This window comes from Caretta caretta, chromosome 2 (assembly GCF_965140235.1).
Source record: "Caretta caretta isolate rCarCar2 chromosome 2, rCarCar1.hap1, whole genome shotgun sequence".
NCBI classification, from domain to species: Eukaryota; Metazoa; Chordata; order Testudines; family Cheloniidae; genus Caretta; species Caretta caretta.
In genome coordinates this window covers 256834823-256851157 of record NC_134207.1, presented here as the reverse complement: position 1 = coordinate 256851157, position 16335 = coordinate 256834823, and the positions used below count along the sequence as shown (strand labels likewise).

General features: G+C 39.5%; 1 protein-coding gene across 13 annotated transcripts in view; it reads left to right on the top strand.

The window, feature by feature from the left end:
• The window catches only part of LOC125631202 (sodium channel protein type 5 subunit alpha-like), a 328900-nt gene that overhangs the window by 168323 nt on the left and 144242 nt on the right, over positions 1–16335 (top strand). For all 13 annotated transcript variants that reach the window (XM_075126008.1, XM_075126015.1, XM_075126014.1 and 10 more), the window contains 2 exons: positions 503–676; positions 2606–2962. In XM_075126008.1, the coding sequence (XP_074982109.1) occupies positions 503–676; positions 2606–2962 (531 nt within the window). The remainder of the gene's footprint in view (positions 1–502; positions 677–2605; positions 2963–16335) is intronic.

Below are 16335 nucleotides of genomic sequence, written 5' to 3'. Positions count from 1 at the left end.
CACCATCACTGCCAGCAGTAATCTGAAAGTGCAAGGACTATGCTGCATAGTATTGGTGCAATAACAGAAACAAAAGGGCTAACTCTACAGGTATGCTGGAACCCAAAAGTACCTCTTTAACTGTGTCATGCAATCACTCTCACCTCCCCACTGAAAGTTATGGACTTAAGCTTTTTAAAAAGCACCTTTATTCTCTCACCTTATTATTGGTATCTGTTTGTATGATAGAGGGAGATGAAAATTAGTGTCTTAATTCAAAGGTATAGCTCATTCCCTGTTGTTGTTTGTTGACAACAGTACTAATATTGAAAAAGGATCAGACAAGCCCAGAGTACTGATAATACTGACAATAAGTACTGACAGTACATTAGAGATGAAAGATGAAAGGTTTGCTGGTAAAATTTTGTTGTCTCTGTATTTTAATTCAACATATCAGTAGGAAATCATTCATGACAGGAGATGTGTTTACAGACTGATCTCACTTCCTCTTTCCTTTCCACAGGTCTTCACTGGGATTTTTACAGCAGAAATGATCTTCAAAATAATTGCCTTAGATCCCTACTACTATTTTCAGCAGGGCTGGAACATTTTTGACAGTATAATTGTTATCCTAAGCCTAATGGAACTGGGTTTATCCAGCATGGGAAATCTGTCTGTTTTACGCTCATTCAGATTGGTAATGTTTCCTTATTCTCTTTTGCAAAACATAGCCCCTTTCAAGAATTTATTAAATTCTCTTAAAATTACATTCATTGAAAAGGAAATTAAATTTTATAAATTAGTGAATGCCGGTAGTGACACTAATTATAGATGATGGGCCAAATGGAATTGCTCCAGATTTACAACAGAATAAATGAGAACAGAATTTGACTCTGTCTAGCTGTGTCAGTTACTTGCAACGCATTTAAACTGAGTTTGCGTAGAAGTTAATAGAAAAGTCGGTAGATAATTAATGAACAGTGAAGCTCAAGAATTAGTAACATGTCACTTTACAGGTTTTATTCCTTAAATACATAATAAACATACTACTGTATTTTTAAATGTAGTCAAAAGTGGATAGCTCTGCATGAATCACAAACTGATTTTTTCCCCCAGAACCTATCACCAAAACACAGAACCTGTCTTTCAGTGAAAATCCTTCACTGTCAGTCCCTTTAAATGTGCAGGGGGGTTACACTCCATTAATGGGAGAATCTGTTGATGTATTGGAACAGAAAAGTAGTTTTCTTGCCAGCCTGACATTTGTGTCGCATTCATATACCAAGATGTCCATGCTAATCATTCTGCCCATTCTGTTGTTTCCCAAGTTTTGCCAGACCATGAAAACAAACTTTTCTTTTCAAGAAGACTTAATTGCCCTAACTTTACCATCTATAAATATTTGCTTCCTGAAAACTGCAAAAGTATGGCCTGATATTGCTAGCGGCTGAATGCCTCCCGCAACCCCTCTTCAGCAGGGATTAAATTAACCCCTGTGCAGAGAGCCAGTATAGGCCTAAGCACCATTAAGTCTTCAAAATAGGTCTTAAGTGGGGTTTAGGTGATTTTTTTAGGCCTTATGGTCCTAGGGTTGCCAATTTTGGTTGGATGTAGATTTCCTGGAGATTTCGTCACATGACATAATCTTTAATTAAAGATTCATCTTTAGTTCCTGGAGACTCCAGGCCAATCCTGGAGGCTTGGCAACCCTATATAGTCCTCTGCACAGAGGTGAATCTCTGGGATTGAAAGGTAGCAATATCTTGCTAAGTCCTACTCAGGAACACACAAGAGTGGCACCTCCCTTTGTGGGACTGGGCCCTTAAAAGTCCAGGCAGCTTGTTTAAAGTTATCTTTTTTGAGACACAGGAACACAAAAGGTAATGTTAAGGACTGAGGCTATGTTCTCTCTCCCTGCTTTCACAATCCCCTGCCCGCAACATTCAGCAGCAAGGAATTGGTCACATAGGACAGTGGTTCTCAACCAGAGGTACCTGTACCCCGAGGGGTGCCCAGAGGTCTTCCAGAGAGTATATCACCTTATCTAGATATTTACCTAGTTTTACAACAGGCATCATAAAAAACACTAGCAACATCAGTACAAACTAAAATGTCATACAGACAATGACTTGTTTATACTGCTCTATATACTATACACTGAAATGTAAGTACAATATTTGTATTCCAACTGATTTATTTTATAGTTATATGATATGAATGAGAAAGTCAGCAATTTTTCAGAAATAGTGTGTTGTGACACTTTTGTATTTTTATATCTGATGTTGTAAGCAAGTAGTTTTTAAGTGCAGTGAAACTTGGAGAACGCAAGACAAATCCGACTCCTGAAAGGGGTACGGTAGTCTGGAAAGGTGGACACACCCATCTAATCCTAATGCTGCATAGCATATTTTCTGAAAAAATTAATTGCCTGTCATGTGAGAAGCACAAATTGTACTGTAATAAATATGGCTATGGTGAGTCTAACAAAACTGCTGCTAAAATCACTCTGTACTGCACATTGTTTCCTAGTATTAAAAATATTTAATATTTTACCCATTTTTAATAATTCAGAACCAGAAATGTCTGTCATTCTATTAACAGACATTGTTTTATGTTTTGTTCACAGCTGAGAGTCTTCAAATTGGCAAAGTCCTGGCCAACCTTAAATACTCTTATTAAAATCATTGGTAACTCAGTGGGTGCCCTGGGTAACCTCACCCTGGTTCTGGCGATCATCGTCTTTATTTTCGCTGTGGTAGGAATGCAGCTTTTTGGAAAAGACTACTTGCTAAAAGTCAACAAGATAAGCTCTAATAACAATTTGCCCCGCTGGCACATGAACGATTTCTTCCATTCATTCCTTATTATATTCCGAATTCTCTGTGGAGAATGGATTGAAACCATGTGGGATTGTATGGAAGTAGCTGGGCAACCGTTGTGCCTTCTCGTCTTCTTGCTGGTCATGGTGATAGGAAACCTAGTGGTGAGTTTTCATGATTGTTTTTTCATATTTCTATTGTTTGTATGCAAATGTACTCCCTTTTCTCTCAAGAAGTTGCAGATCTCCCATGATGCACAGGTATTATTCCATATCTATTACTTTCTGGAAAATTGTCTACTTTCTTTTTCACTCAAAGAATTCTTTTTTTTATATCTCAAGGACAAAAACTGCAGAATTGCTTTACTGATTTTGAAAAAAAATACGTATTAATTCTCAGAGGAACATGAAGGTTTTCAGTAGAAAAAAGGAACTTGAATTGATGATAATGATTCCTTTTACTTAAGTTCCACTAAAGGCTTGTGTGTTTTAGTCAGATGTAAGTGATTCATGGGTCATGTGCTGTACAAAAGTGAATTCACTTTAACTGTCTCCATACCAGAAGCTATTTTTAGTTCAGTTCATTTTTGGACAAGAACATACAAACCTTACAGCTAACATTGTGTCTTTGCACTGTCTTTGAATGTATGTAGCCTGTTTGGTCTATGGAGTTTAGGTTATGTTTACTGTAAAGTCACTTCCTTGTTTGTTTTGTAGTAGAATATCCCATAAGTAAAGAATGAGTTAAATAAGCTCTGAACCTATTAACGCTGAATCTTATGTCCCTGTTGTCATTTTATGGAACACTTTGCTGGCTTGCACTCATTGTGGAAATGTTTTGCTTATTCAGCTTACAGAGTGTGTCTGACATTATGGATCTGATGGGTTTGGTGTTGATACAGTAAGCTGTTTAACAGTGGATTTTGTCCCTGTTTGCTTTATATTATTCTTTTCAGAACTCAACATTTTGGTTTGAAGCTCTTAGTGTCGGATACCATGACTTTGGGGAAAGGAATTGAAGGAAGCAGAGTGAGGCATTTATATTTGAAAGCTAAACTAAATTAAAAATATTTCGAAAATATTTGACAGAGATTGCAAATTATCTTTTATGGCTGTTGACTGCAAAACAATGTAAATATTAAAATCTGGTTTACAAAAGGTTTTTAAAAATGTGCACTTTTTACAGATTTTCCTTTGAAGCTACATTTGGCCTGAAGAATTAGGACACAGTGATTTTTTTTTCTGCATATCGAATATGCTCCTTTCTTGAGGGTTGGCAGAGGAGCTGGGAAATTAACCTTCCCTTGCCTTTCATCCAAACAGTTGTTTTACTCTTATTTAAACAATGGACTTGACCTGTGTTAAAGAAAATTGAAAATCATATCTAATAAATATGAGAGAGAATATGCTAATATACCAGATCATTCACTGTTACTTTCAGAGAGAGAGTAGTCAAGTCCATTTTTTCCCTAGTTATTAACACTCATCATGTATCCTTAGACAGCCTGCGTGAGGATCAGGAAATATAAATCAGATTCAGATGAGATTACACTAACATGGTATATATTTAAGCCTGAGTACTTATCAGCAAACCTTTCCAAATGGAAAAACAGATACTGATAGATTTCAGAGTGCATCAGCATGGATAATTCTGAAGTCACCAGCCTATCGAAAATACAAATGCTAACTTTATCGTTTTCAGGAAACAGTTTTGTAGGCATGCGGCAACTGCTAAATAATTTGGAAGTGATTTATTGTAGCTTAATTAGTTCATAAGAAGTAGGAGAAAGGGTGAGAATGTTTGGGGTTTTTTTTAACCTGACAGGAGAAGGGGAAAGTAAATAGGATGACAAATTCTGAATCATGAGAGTTATGTAAACAAACCACATTACACACAGATTTTACAATGTTGATCTTAATTATCAGATAGCAGATTATGGGTTCTGTTCTTACTGAAATCAGTCGAAAAATTCCTATTGCCTTCAAGTGAGTGTTGGGTAGGACCCAGAATCTTTTACTCACCTGCTAAATAGAATTAAAGTCACAAAGTGTGTTTAGAATATGATTATCTTAAATGAATCCTTCATCCTTCAGTGGGAGAAGGCTCCAGTCCTGTGTGCACTAGTATATATAGGAGATTTCTTTTTATAAATAACTCTAAAGCACTGGCATCTTTGTCAACAAGGTTTTTGACTCATTGTGCTCCTAGTTTCCTATCTGGGTTGCAGAACTCAGGTCTGAAAAGAAAAATATTTTCTTGTTGGATTGCACCTCAGTTGGACTCAGAACTCTTTCTTAGTCTCTGAGAGCATGAATGAATGCATACCATTTCTGCATATATAGTGGGTCTGCATACATAGTGCACATCAAGATTAAGTATATGTGAAATAAATGGATAGGTACTTTGAATAGTGTCCATAGTGTCTTTCCCTGCCGCATCTCTAAGTAGTCACATAATGTGGAGCATATTTACTTTTTAAACTCCTCCAGTCCTCTTTTTAACAATGAACTGGATTGGACTTCCGTGAAGCTATATATATATATATATATATATACACACACAGGTGATTCAGAGGCATAAATGTTATGATCACATGACATTTGGCTTCTTGAATCTGTCTCGTATATACTATTGTGCCTCACTAACATAAATTCTGATGTACTCTAAAGGGGACACATGGTAACTCACTAGGTGCCCTGGATAACCTCATGCTATGTAACAGTTTAGCTGTTGGTTGGCTGGAATTTTAGTAATTCCTAAATCTTCAGCGTAAATCTGTACTCCCTGAAAAGTATGTTGGTGTATTATGGTGTAAATATGGAATTCTCCTTATTGCTAGTCAGTTGACATTGGAGTTATCTTTATAACATTGAACCCTAGATCATAGCCATGAAATTATGCACGGTGTAACTGTTTTTAGCACCATTATACCATGATGCTGTCATCACATTGCATTTCAAGTGTCACTGGTGTTGATCTGGAGGGTATTACAAAATCAGAGGAAGAATGTAATAGGCTCTCCCACACTTATAGGAAACAGCTTCTGAAATCTCTAACTGCATACTTATGTTTACAGTAAAATCTTACAAATGAGTTAGCATATTTCAGATAGAAATTTAGGTTATTGACGTTAATAAGGCAAAGTATAGACAGACAAGTTATTAAAAAGGAATATAGTCAGTTCTGTAATGAGGTGCTGTGACATTCCCAGCTGCTGTTAGTGAAATCTACTTGTGCCTCATCATGTCATGTGGGTTGACGCTAAGGACCTACATGTGATGCCACTTGCCTGTCAAAAGAGAATTTTGTAAGATGAATTTGAAAATGTTAGAATACTAGCACTACACTTGAATATGATTGACGAAGCAATGCCAGAAGCAGCAACCTTGCCAACTGTTTGTTTGCGCGGATACACTCCCACACTTCTCCTTTAAAAGCATTTGCTAAGTATTTTCCCTTTTACTCTGAAGATGAATACCAATGTGACATCCTCTAATGAGAGGCCACCAAGTTATGCCTGCCCCCTCCCTTTCCAAGCGCCTCTGGGACATCATCTTCTTCAGCACCAGGACCCACAAGCCTCTGCCAGATTTCACTGCTGCCTTTACACAGCCATTTTCCTCATTCTGGGGTTATAAACATCTCAGGATGCATTGTGTTTAATTAGGGAAAACAAAGGAAGTAATCAAGCAGTTAGCCAGCAGAACATATCTTAAAGATACAGGGGAAACAGGCTTACCCTGCCAGACCTCTAGGGTTTCCCTAGTTACTTCATAGTACTTTATGGAGCACCTTAGGCCACAGAATGTGGTAAGTAGCAGTGGAACCTGCAGGAGTGATACGTAATTAAGAGGACTGGGGGCATGAGGCTGATACATACAAGAACCACCATATGGAAAGCTACAGTATTAGAGGCCAGTTATTTAGGTTTTAATTATTTGTGATGATTTTACCTCAAGATGGCTTAGAACAATTTTGTTTAATAACAAACTCTAACTGCAATGATAATTTAAGTGCCTGGCAGCAGAGCTCCCCACATGGCTTTAATGAGATTTAACCTGGCCTGCTTTAGGTAAACTCAGTGGAAACTTTTCTGTTAAAAAAAGCTAGATATGCCTGGAGCCTGTTTTCCCCCACACTGTTTCCATTTCTCACAAGCCTTTAATGCATATTCTTTCTGCCTTAACATAACATGATGCATGATTGTGACACACTTAGAAATCTGCAAATGTCAGCATTCTTGAAACAAAAAGCTCGTCCTTCTCTGTTTTTCAGGTTATAACTCTTATCATGCAGGATAGAGAATCTAATTAGAAGGTTCCTTGAAATGGAACTCTGGGAGGATGATAGTAAATTCAGGTTAAATTAAAACTGTAGTCTGAAATTGGTTTTATGCCAGCATATGTCAAGCCTGGTTCACCACTGTGTTACTCTACTTTTGTTCCATTGATAAAATAGTGTAAAACTGGTTTGGCTTCAGTAGAATTTGCAGAGGTGTGAGTAGAGAATCAGGGCCAGTTACAGAAGATATGATTCAAGCATGACATTTCAGATTTTCTCCCCACATTCCATCACAACAGACATCAGTGAAGGAGTACTTGCTGACAGTCCCTTGTTTTGTACATCCTAAGGCAGGATGGAGTAAGGCTTCATTCTTGACGGAGTAAGGCTTTAGACTCTACAACTCACTTCCGCCATTGGTCTGACAGAGCCTGACTTCATTGACATTCAGTGTACATTTCCACAGACTGGTCCGATAATTCAGGCAGACCATGCAATTGTCTATGGTGGCAGAAGAAATACAGAAACCAGACATGGAAAAGTAACTATACCCTCTTCCTGCAGCAGATGCCTCTCCCTGGGTGCAAGAACCCTGCCTATGGCATCTCCTTTCCCTTCCCCTGCTGCCTATCCCATTTCCTTCCCCACCCCCCATCCTGTAGCTGTGACTCCCCTGGCCTCTCACTCCAAGCATAGACTTAGGCAGATTCCCTACCGCCTGGATGATTGGGACCCAACAGTCCCTGCCTGGTCTGATACTAGACCAGATGAGGCATGCTAAGCCCTGATTAGTCCTCATCGCCTGGAACAGTAACAGCACCTTTCCCTTCAGGGAGCAGGGTGTGGAGGAGACCAGTGAGAGGTACCCCTCTTCTGTAGAGAAAATGGAAGAATCTGAAAGAAACTCCCTTTCCCAAGTGACTGAGAGTCTCGTAGGCTCTCATGAGAGAGGATTTGCGTGCAGAGGGGCATTGTGTGTAGAACACAGATAGTTGTGTGTGGGGCCAGCAAGTGTGTGAGAGAGACAGGGAGTGAGTGGGGAGGGGGAGAGACTGTGATTGGGAGTGGGGGTGTATGAGAGGCAGGGAGTGAGTGGGTAATGGAGAGAGGCTGTGATTGTGAGTGGGGGTTTGTGAGAGGGACGGAGTAATTGCAGAGGGGAGAGGCTATGATTGGGAATGGGGTGTGTGAAAGAGGCAGGGAGTGAGTGGTGAGGAGGAGAGGCTGTGACAGGGTGTGGGGTGTGTGAGAGAGGCAGGGAGTGAGTGGGGAGAGGCTGCAATTGGGATGGGGGGGTGGTACCGAGCATAGGGGGCACTGGGCTCGGGGTGCTGTTTTTGTTGTTAGCGAGAAAAGGGAAAATAGAATCTTTGAAGTAACATGTTTCAGGTGTTCCGCATGTGGATTCATTTTTCAATAACCTCCTAGAGTGTTCTGGACTTTTGTAGAATGTCACAGAACCTTCCAGACTTTCTGAGAACTACATTTTCCTCCAACATCCTAGAATGTTGTCAACCACACCCTTGCAGGTATTTAAGGGGTGGGGCATCACCAATCAGTGAGTGAGATATAAGAGGGAACTGAAGTTAAGTGAGAGCCCTGCTGTGATATTGTGAACCTTGTTTTATTGTGTAATTGTGAAAGTGTACTTGTGTTTTAGGACTTGAGTGTAAGTAGTGACTAATGCAGGACATATTTAATGAGACACCAGAGATATCTATTGAACCCCTATCTATGCAACAACATAAAAGAAAAACTGTTCCTTCTTTTGCCATGCTTAAGACATACTGTTTGATGACTTTCACAAATGGTGTAAATTGTGTGGCGAGCGCAGCTTTTCTAAGCTCAGACTCATTAAAACATATCTTCGATTGACAATGGCCGAAGAGAGGCGGATGTCACTTGCTATTTTATCTCTTGAAAATGTCATTGGCCAGTCTTTGGATTCAGTTCGCAAGGGCAAAGGTGAAAAAGCGCTCTTTTGAACTAAAGGACTAGGGTTAACATTCTAAGGTTGTCACCTACTGTAACACGATTTAATACTGGTCCACCCAGTTTTGGTGCACAGTTCAATTTCTTGATGTTAGTACATTTCAGTTATTCTTAAAATTAAAAAGTTTCTATAAGCTTATAGGAAATTAATTTTCTTTTTATTTGCTTATATATGGCATGAATAAATATAGATTTACAGATCCTTGCATGCAAATTTATCATCTTATATGTCAGTGATAAATCATGCGTGTAAATCATGCATCCAAGTCGTGAAATGGAAACAAATGCAATAAAAAATAAGGTATTCAGAAGTTTAACAAATGGAGGGGGAGTATCGCAGAAGCTCCTTGCCTGGGGCATCATTTGATTTAGGGCTGTGAGAGAGGCAGTGAGTATAAGCAATGGGCAGGGCTTTGGTAGTGAGGAAAGAAAGGTAGCAGGGGATGGTTGATGGCAAGAGTGTGGCAGAGAACGGAGTGATGGAAAAGGGAAAGAAGGAAGAACAAACACAGGGTAAGTTTAAAGAAGTTAATGTTGAATAGACTTCAGTGCCGTTAGTTAACTAAAATACACACAGTACCATGGGATGGGACAGACGAGATGGACTGGGCAGGGCGAAAGGGAAGGCAGTGAGTGAGTGTACTGCAGTTCCTATCAGGCAGCCAAGTGCATCAGCCTGGCCCTGCATTGAAGACCTTTCTGTTTGCTCAGGCAAAATTTCACCTGCTATGATTTTGTGTGGGGAGTTTGACTAAAGCTCTCTCTTTCTTGGTTTTTCTTTGTTCTGAGATGCACTATTATATACTATGTGAATAAGAGCAACTGAGCTGAGCCACAAGAGACCTACTTATTTACACTGCCCTCTTATTTAGAAGCTTATTTTTTCAAAGCAAAGCCAAGAGTCCCACTGACTTTAATGGAAGTTGTATAAGGCCTTAAAAGGGACTATATCCCTGCCTCTGCCTTTCATTTCCCGATGCTCCTCTCCTTATCCTCTGCCCACTCTACGCACCTTGCTGCTCCATTTTTCTCCTCCTTTCATTTTTCTCTTCATGCTTTTTTTCTCACTGATCCATACACTTGGAATGACATTTCCTTTCCAGTCCACCATGCGTCCTCACTCCCCAATTCCAAAACCCACTTCCTGCCCCTTGCTTTCCAGTGTTGTCCTTTGCACCTTCTCTCACCTACCTCATTCCTCATTTAATAAATATCAGAATTTATACAGGAAGGATCATTGATAATACATAGGGTAGGAAGGATTAGATTTTTATCCGTAAATGTCAATAGACATCTATCTCACTGGGCGCACACAAACTGAAAAAAATATTTTCATCCATAATAATTGAAATTTACATATAGGCAAAGTAAGAAAAATGCTGCTGGAGAACTTCTAAGAGTTTGACTTAAGGATATTTGAAAATTTATGTTTTAACTGTAAAACTTTAAATCTGTGTCTACTGCCATTAAATAGTTGTTGTGACAGGCCCTTCTCTAACACCCTCTCCCCTCTAACTTCCTGCATCTGTGAAAATTTAAATTTTAAAAAATGTAAAAAATTTAAAAAAAATCTTAAAAATAAACACCAATATTATCTGTCAAAATTATATTTTAACATCTTGAATTCTGCCAAGCCTAACTATATATAACTCCTTTTCCTTTCCTTATCTCTTATCTGCACTCTTGAAGTTCGTCTGGCATAAACTGGGCAGGGAACAGGCCCTGTAAAGCTGCTTCTATAGTCGTAATGCTCCATGAATATTTGAGAGGAATAACAAAGCAAATTCAGAATGGCAGCCAGGATTTTGTGGCTTCCTCGGTCTCACCGTAAGCGTGCTGTTTGTCCCACAGGTCCACTTTTAAAGAGAGGACACTGTAGCTTATCTATCTAGTGCCTGCACTGGCCCTACAAAAATCCTGGCTATATAGACACTTTTATAAAATGTACATTAATGTTAGGTCAGTCAAAATATGGGCCTTGTCATAATTAGAATCCTGTGTAAATCACAATGTCACCGTAATTTTTAAAAATATTTTTAAAAGGAAAATGTCTACAGCAGAGTCTTTAATATAAAAATTTACCTTAGCTAGTCAATGTTTCAAGGGCTGAGTGAATTTTACAAATAAGCGTCACTTGTAAAATTCATTCCGTGCAAACTCTGTGAAATTCAATACTTTGCCATTTACACTGTGATGAATTTTCTTAAAAAAACAAAACCTCTACAATTTACACAGGGCCCTAATCATAGCCCCTAGGATTCATGTCTGGATCTCCCCCTTTCCACAAGGAAGCAGGGATCAGCCACCATTGCCGCAGCACCTCCCTTGCTTCAAACTTCACAGGTAGACAGTGAGCAGGCCAGGGTAATAGGGCTAAGGATTGAGTGGGGAAGTGTGTCATTTCCTAACATCCTATGATTCCTACAGATATTTCCTTCTGTAGCCCCCCATTGTGAAGCTGAGAACACCCCTTCAAAGGGTGTCCCAATGACAGCCACGAGTCCTGCCAGCGTGCATCCAATAGAGATATGCCACCAAGGAAGGAGGGGAAGGGCAACATGGACACAGAGCCAGTGTGAAGGCAAAACTAGCATGGGGCCCTGGCCTCCCAATTATCTAGGGGAGATCCACTGGGTTTGTGGGCAGGAACTATGGCCTGTTTGCAAGGGGTAAAGGAATGTCAAGTGCAGAACTTTACAGCCAGTCGGAAAATGGGAAGAAAAGTCTGAGGAAAATCACATGGTGACTTCCTACCCTGAATCCCCTCCCATGGGTGTCTACCTGAGAGGGGACCATCAAGCCCTATGTAGGTACCTAGTAGCCAGTAATTATGCATTTCATCAAGTGGTTATGTACTTGATGAAAATGTCCAAGTTGTTTGTTTATCTAATCACATATATTCAGGGTTGTTTTTCCTCTCTCTTTTTCAAGTACTTAACAACAAAGCAAAGGAATCCGCTGCTAACCAAAGCATTAGGGATGTGATAAATATTTGATTTTGATTAGACTGGCATACTAATGTTGCCTTTTGTTCAATGTTTGCAATCAAGTAAACAGAACATCAAGAAAAGGCATAAATGATGAGTTGGGATGCATTTCTAATTTAATATGTTGCACACAGTTCCTGTGAATATCTTTTAGATTGCACACTTTCTGAGGCAGGGACTGTCTCCATCTGGGACACAGATGGCAGAGGAGCAGATAATAAGGCAATTGGGGAAAGAGAGGGGACCATCAAGAGCTATGTAGTTAACTAGTATCCAGGAATTATGCATTTTATCAAGTAGTTATGTACTTGGTGAAAATGTCCGGATTGTTTATCTAATCACATAAATTCAGGGTCTTTCTTTCTCTCTCTTTTTAAAGTACTTGACAACAAAGTGAAGGGACCTCTTCAATGCAAATATCAAATATTTCCACTCCACTACCCTCAGTCTCTCTAAGGGAGTGGTCAGAAGGTGTCAAGTTTATATGTGAGCCAATGTCTAGGTGCAGTGATACTCGCACTGTATATAAATCCTTTGACTAGCTCAATGGATAGGTGCATTTACTTCAAGAAGTCCTGGCTTGTGGCCCAATCAAAGCCCATTGAAGTCAGTGGAAAGATTCCAGCTGACTTATCTGGGCTTTGGATCTGGGGCTTAATGGTTAGGTCTGAGAGATTCTCAGACATCAGGAGTATCTGTACAAGGCATTGTTCAGCACCACTTGTTCACTCACTCCTTCTGTGGGCTGGAGGAAGAGCAAGGGGAAACATGGACATAGACATGTGGGATTCTTCCCAACCTGTACATACCTGCCACTGCAGATCAGAACCAGTCTTGAAAAGGGCCTTTGTATAGTGTCATCATTTATCCCTGCCATAAGACCAGTGACAAGGGTCAATAAAGTCAAAATACTTCTGTGCTCAGGATAGATGCAATTTCTAATAGGAATGGCTGGTGGAAGTTTTAGTCCAAAGGTCAAATTTCAAGAATTTCAGTGGCAAAAGCTTGTTAGAGCTGTCACTATGGTGGTAAAGGGTGCATGTTGGGGACCAAAGATAAGGTCAGTAGCTTTGTTTGAAGCACAAATAAGGCCAATGACTGAAGCTCTGTCAAGATGCCAGCATTTTTAGAACACATGAAGCATTTTGCAACAGGTTTTCAAGACCTGGGCTTCCTTTATTATACAATTAGTAAAGGATGCTTCATTCCAGAGGAACAAGGAAGCGAGGTCTCGATTCATTAAAGTTTCTTGGCTCCAAAAATGCATTCACATGGAATTAGGACACATGCTACAGTTTATAGCAAGTTTCCACAAGTCTTATTTTCTTTTCAGTTTTTCTGTGTGCTGAACTAGAACTGCTGTGGCCAATTTTCTTGTTTTTCATTATATTTCCCCAGAGAGATGTACCACCCAAAAATTGCAGCTGAGTTTGGCCCAAATGATGCAATCCTGAATTAACTAATTATTTAGCACCTAATAACAAACATTTTCTCATTTAAATACGTGTGAAACATTTTTTAAAAAGGAAGAACTGATTAAGGGGGTCGCTAACAAGTGCCGCTCTGAAAGTAAAACAATCTCCTTGGAGGGGAATACAGTATTTATAATGAAGCTCTTACCCATTGATCTGATAATTAACATAAATTAAGGCCTAAAACTGCAAAAAAAGAAAAGTGTGTACTTTAGCAGGAAACTCTGGGGAAGATTATCATGCCAGGAATCTTCAATCAGGATTTAGTAGGAAGTTCTGGAGAGGATGAATAGTTCTCTTCCCTGTCCCATGTGGCAGCAGTCTTCTTGCATAGGAATTGACAGACAAGATGAGACTGGATCAGACCAGAGGTCCATCTAGTCTAATATCCTGTGACCAGCACCAGATGTTTCAGAGATAGGTGCAAAAAATTTCAATAGGGTTTTGCTCTCTTCTGCGTACACTCACAAAAGGCCCCATCCATTTGATGAGAAACTAGGTAGGGGTAGATAGCAGGTCGTAACAGTAGATGCCTAGGAGGCGGGTACTTAAACTGCATCAGCCCATAATGATAAAGCACAAAATCGAAAGTATCCCTTTATATTTCTCTTTGCAATAAGGTTATTGCACTGGAAATTAAATTCTTCATATAACCCTTTACTAAAGTAGTATGGTCAAGTCAGCTCCTTCAGGAGATCTTCTTTTGAATTCCATTTTTTTTTCTCATTCTTTTTTGGCTGCATAGTCTGTATCATTATTTCATGCATGACATAGCCCAAGGTTTTCCAAAATAGGTGAAAGAACCTGTGCCAGCTCATCCACATGCCATCAGAAGCAAGCTCTTATTGTAAAAAATAGAATGCAAATTGAAGCTTACCCTTATTAGGATTAAAAATGGCTCGTGTCCAGGGTTATTCATGCTTAAAAAATGTTTACAAAATGAAAGAATTTATTGTTGACTTCCAAAAAGGAAAAGATGTAACATTGTGTACTAAAGGTGCATGAAATATCAGCTTCTTGCTAGTGCTTAGTTTCCTACTGTCCCAAATTTAGAGACCAGGTATATTTTACAATGCAAAATGAATCCATTTCCATTTTAGACAGTGACTATCAGTTTTATATGAGGAAGCAAACAGTGCAGTGTCTAGCCAGAACAGTCTTAAAGGAAAGAAGTGAAAGACTCACTTTATGATATTCCTAATTAAATAATTGACTCCTTTGTTAACTATCACATGGTGTTTGGTGTTGAGTAATTGTGGTAATTAACAGTTATGGTATGTGTTTATATCTTGTTATAAGAAGTGTACTTGGTAACAGTCGATTATAGAGGTTTGCTTTTCATTCATGGAAAAACTGAGCAAGTATCTTTAGTGTTGGAAGCGGTTGTATGTTTGGTTTCTGTTTCACAGATAAAATTCAGGGTTTGTACAGGATGTGTACTACTGTCTGGGGACTCCTCATTAAGGAATCTCAACAAGATTTCACCAGCTGATATGGCTTAATGGAGGACAGTGCTTATGCCTTAAACACGAGACAAGGTGGGTGAGGTAATATCTTTTAGTGGACCAACTTCTCTTGGTGAGAGAAACAAGCTTTTAAGTTTGTCCAGAGAACTCTCTTCTTCAGGTCTGGGAAACCTGCTGTGTCACTGCTAAACACAAGGTGAAACAGATTGTTAGCATAAGTAGTTCACATATATTTCAAGGGACCATTCCAGGTGAAGCAGCCTGTTAACACCACTCCAATGGTAGAGAGGAAAGGAAGTGGGGGAAAAGCAACTGGTGTTAGGGGGTTGTTAGTGGGTTACAGATTGTTGTAGTAAGTCCTTTCTCTCTGCACCCAAGTGAATTCCACCCTCAGGCCCTGATTCTGTGTTGTTATCCATGCTAGCACAGCCATCTGCCCGCTCAGGTCACTACACCAGATTGGGGCCTACACAGTCTCTTGCTAAGAACCTTCAGATTTACCCTTTTAAATTTAATACTGTCACTTTTCTGCTCATTGTATGGTAACTCAGGAGGCTGGTATTGATATCAAGAGGCTGCTGTGGTGGTTTTCCTGTTTGACAGTTAAGATCAGTGAAAACATTCCCATGGATAATGTGACTTGTCCCTCCCCATAATCACATCCTGGTGAGAGTGGCAGGGGTAATGACCTTCAAACATGTGTCCTTTGCAGATGTGTATGATTGATCTGCCAACCTTGGCATTTATGTCATACTCATCACCATGGTATCTGCACACCTTTGATGACATTACACAAACATAATCCACCTATTTTATCCCTGTTTATTGTTAACCAGTTTAAACTGGATATTTTTTTCTAATGCTATTGGAATATATTGATCTCATAACATCCCGTAAATAACTGCCTTGCCAGAATAGGCTTAACAACACACTTGGCTGAGAGAAATTTTGCCATTCTAATTGTTTTATTTTGTCTCTCTAGACAGCTGCTTGAGCTGGCCTAAATAACACTATTAGAGTTCAATTGTATTGGCGAATTGTGGTCTCTTTTGATGTCTGTTGAGCACCCTATGAGAACAAGTGTGATTTTACATCCTGGCTGCAGGACAGAAAGGCATATATCAGCCCACCACCAGTATCTGTCTCTCTCTCTGTCTCTCTTTCTCTCACATACACACTCACTCACTCATACACACATGCACAAATACACACGTGCTAGATTACAGAAAGCAGTGGCCCAAGATTTTCAAAAGTGGCAGTGATTTTGAGAGCAAGAAGCTGCTTGTGTGGAACTAGAGACTGGTGAATCTCTGTGGAAATGACATCTCCAAGGCCCTGA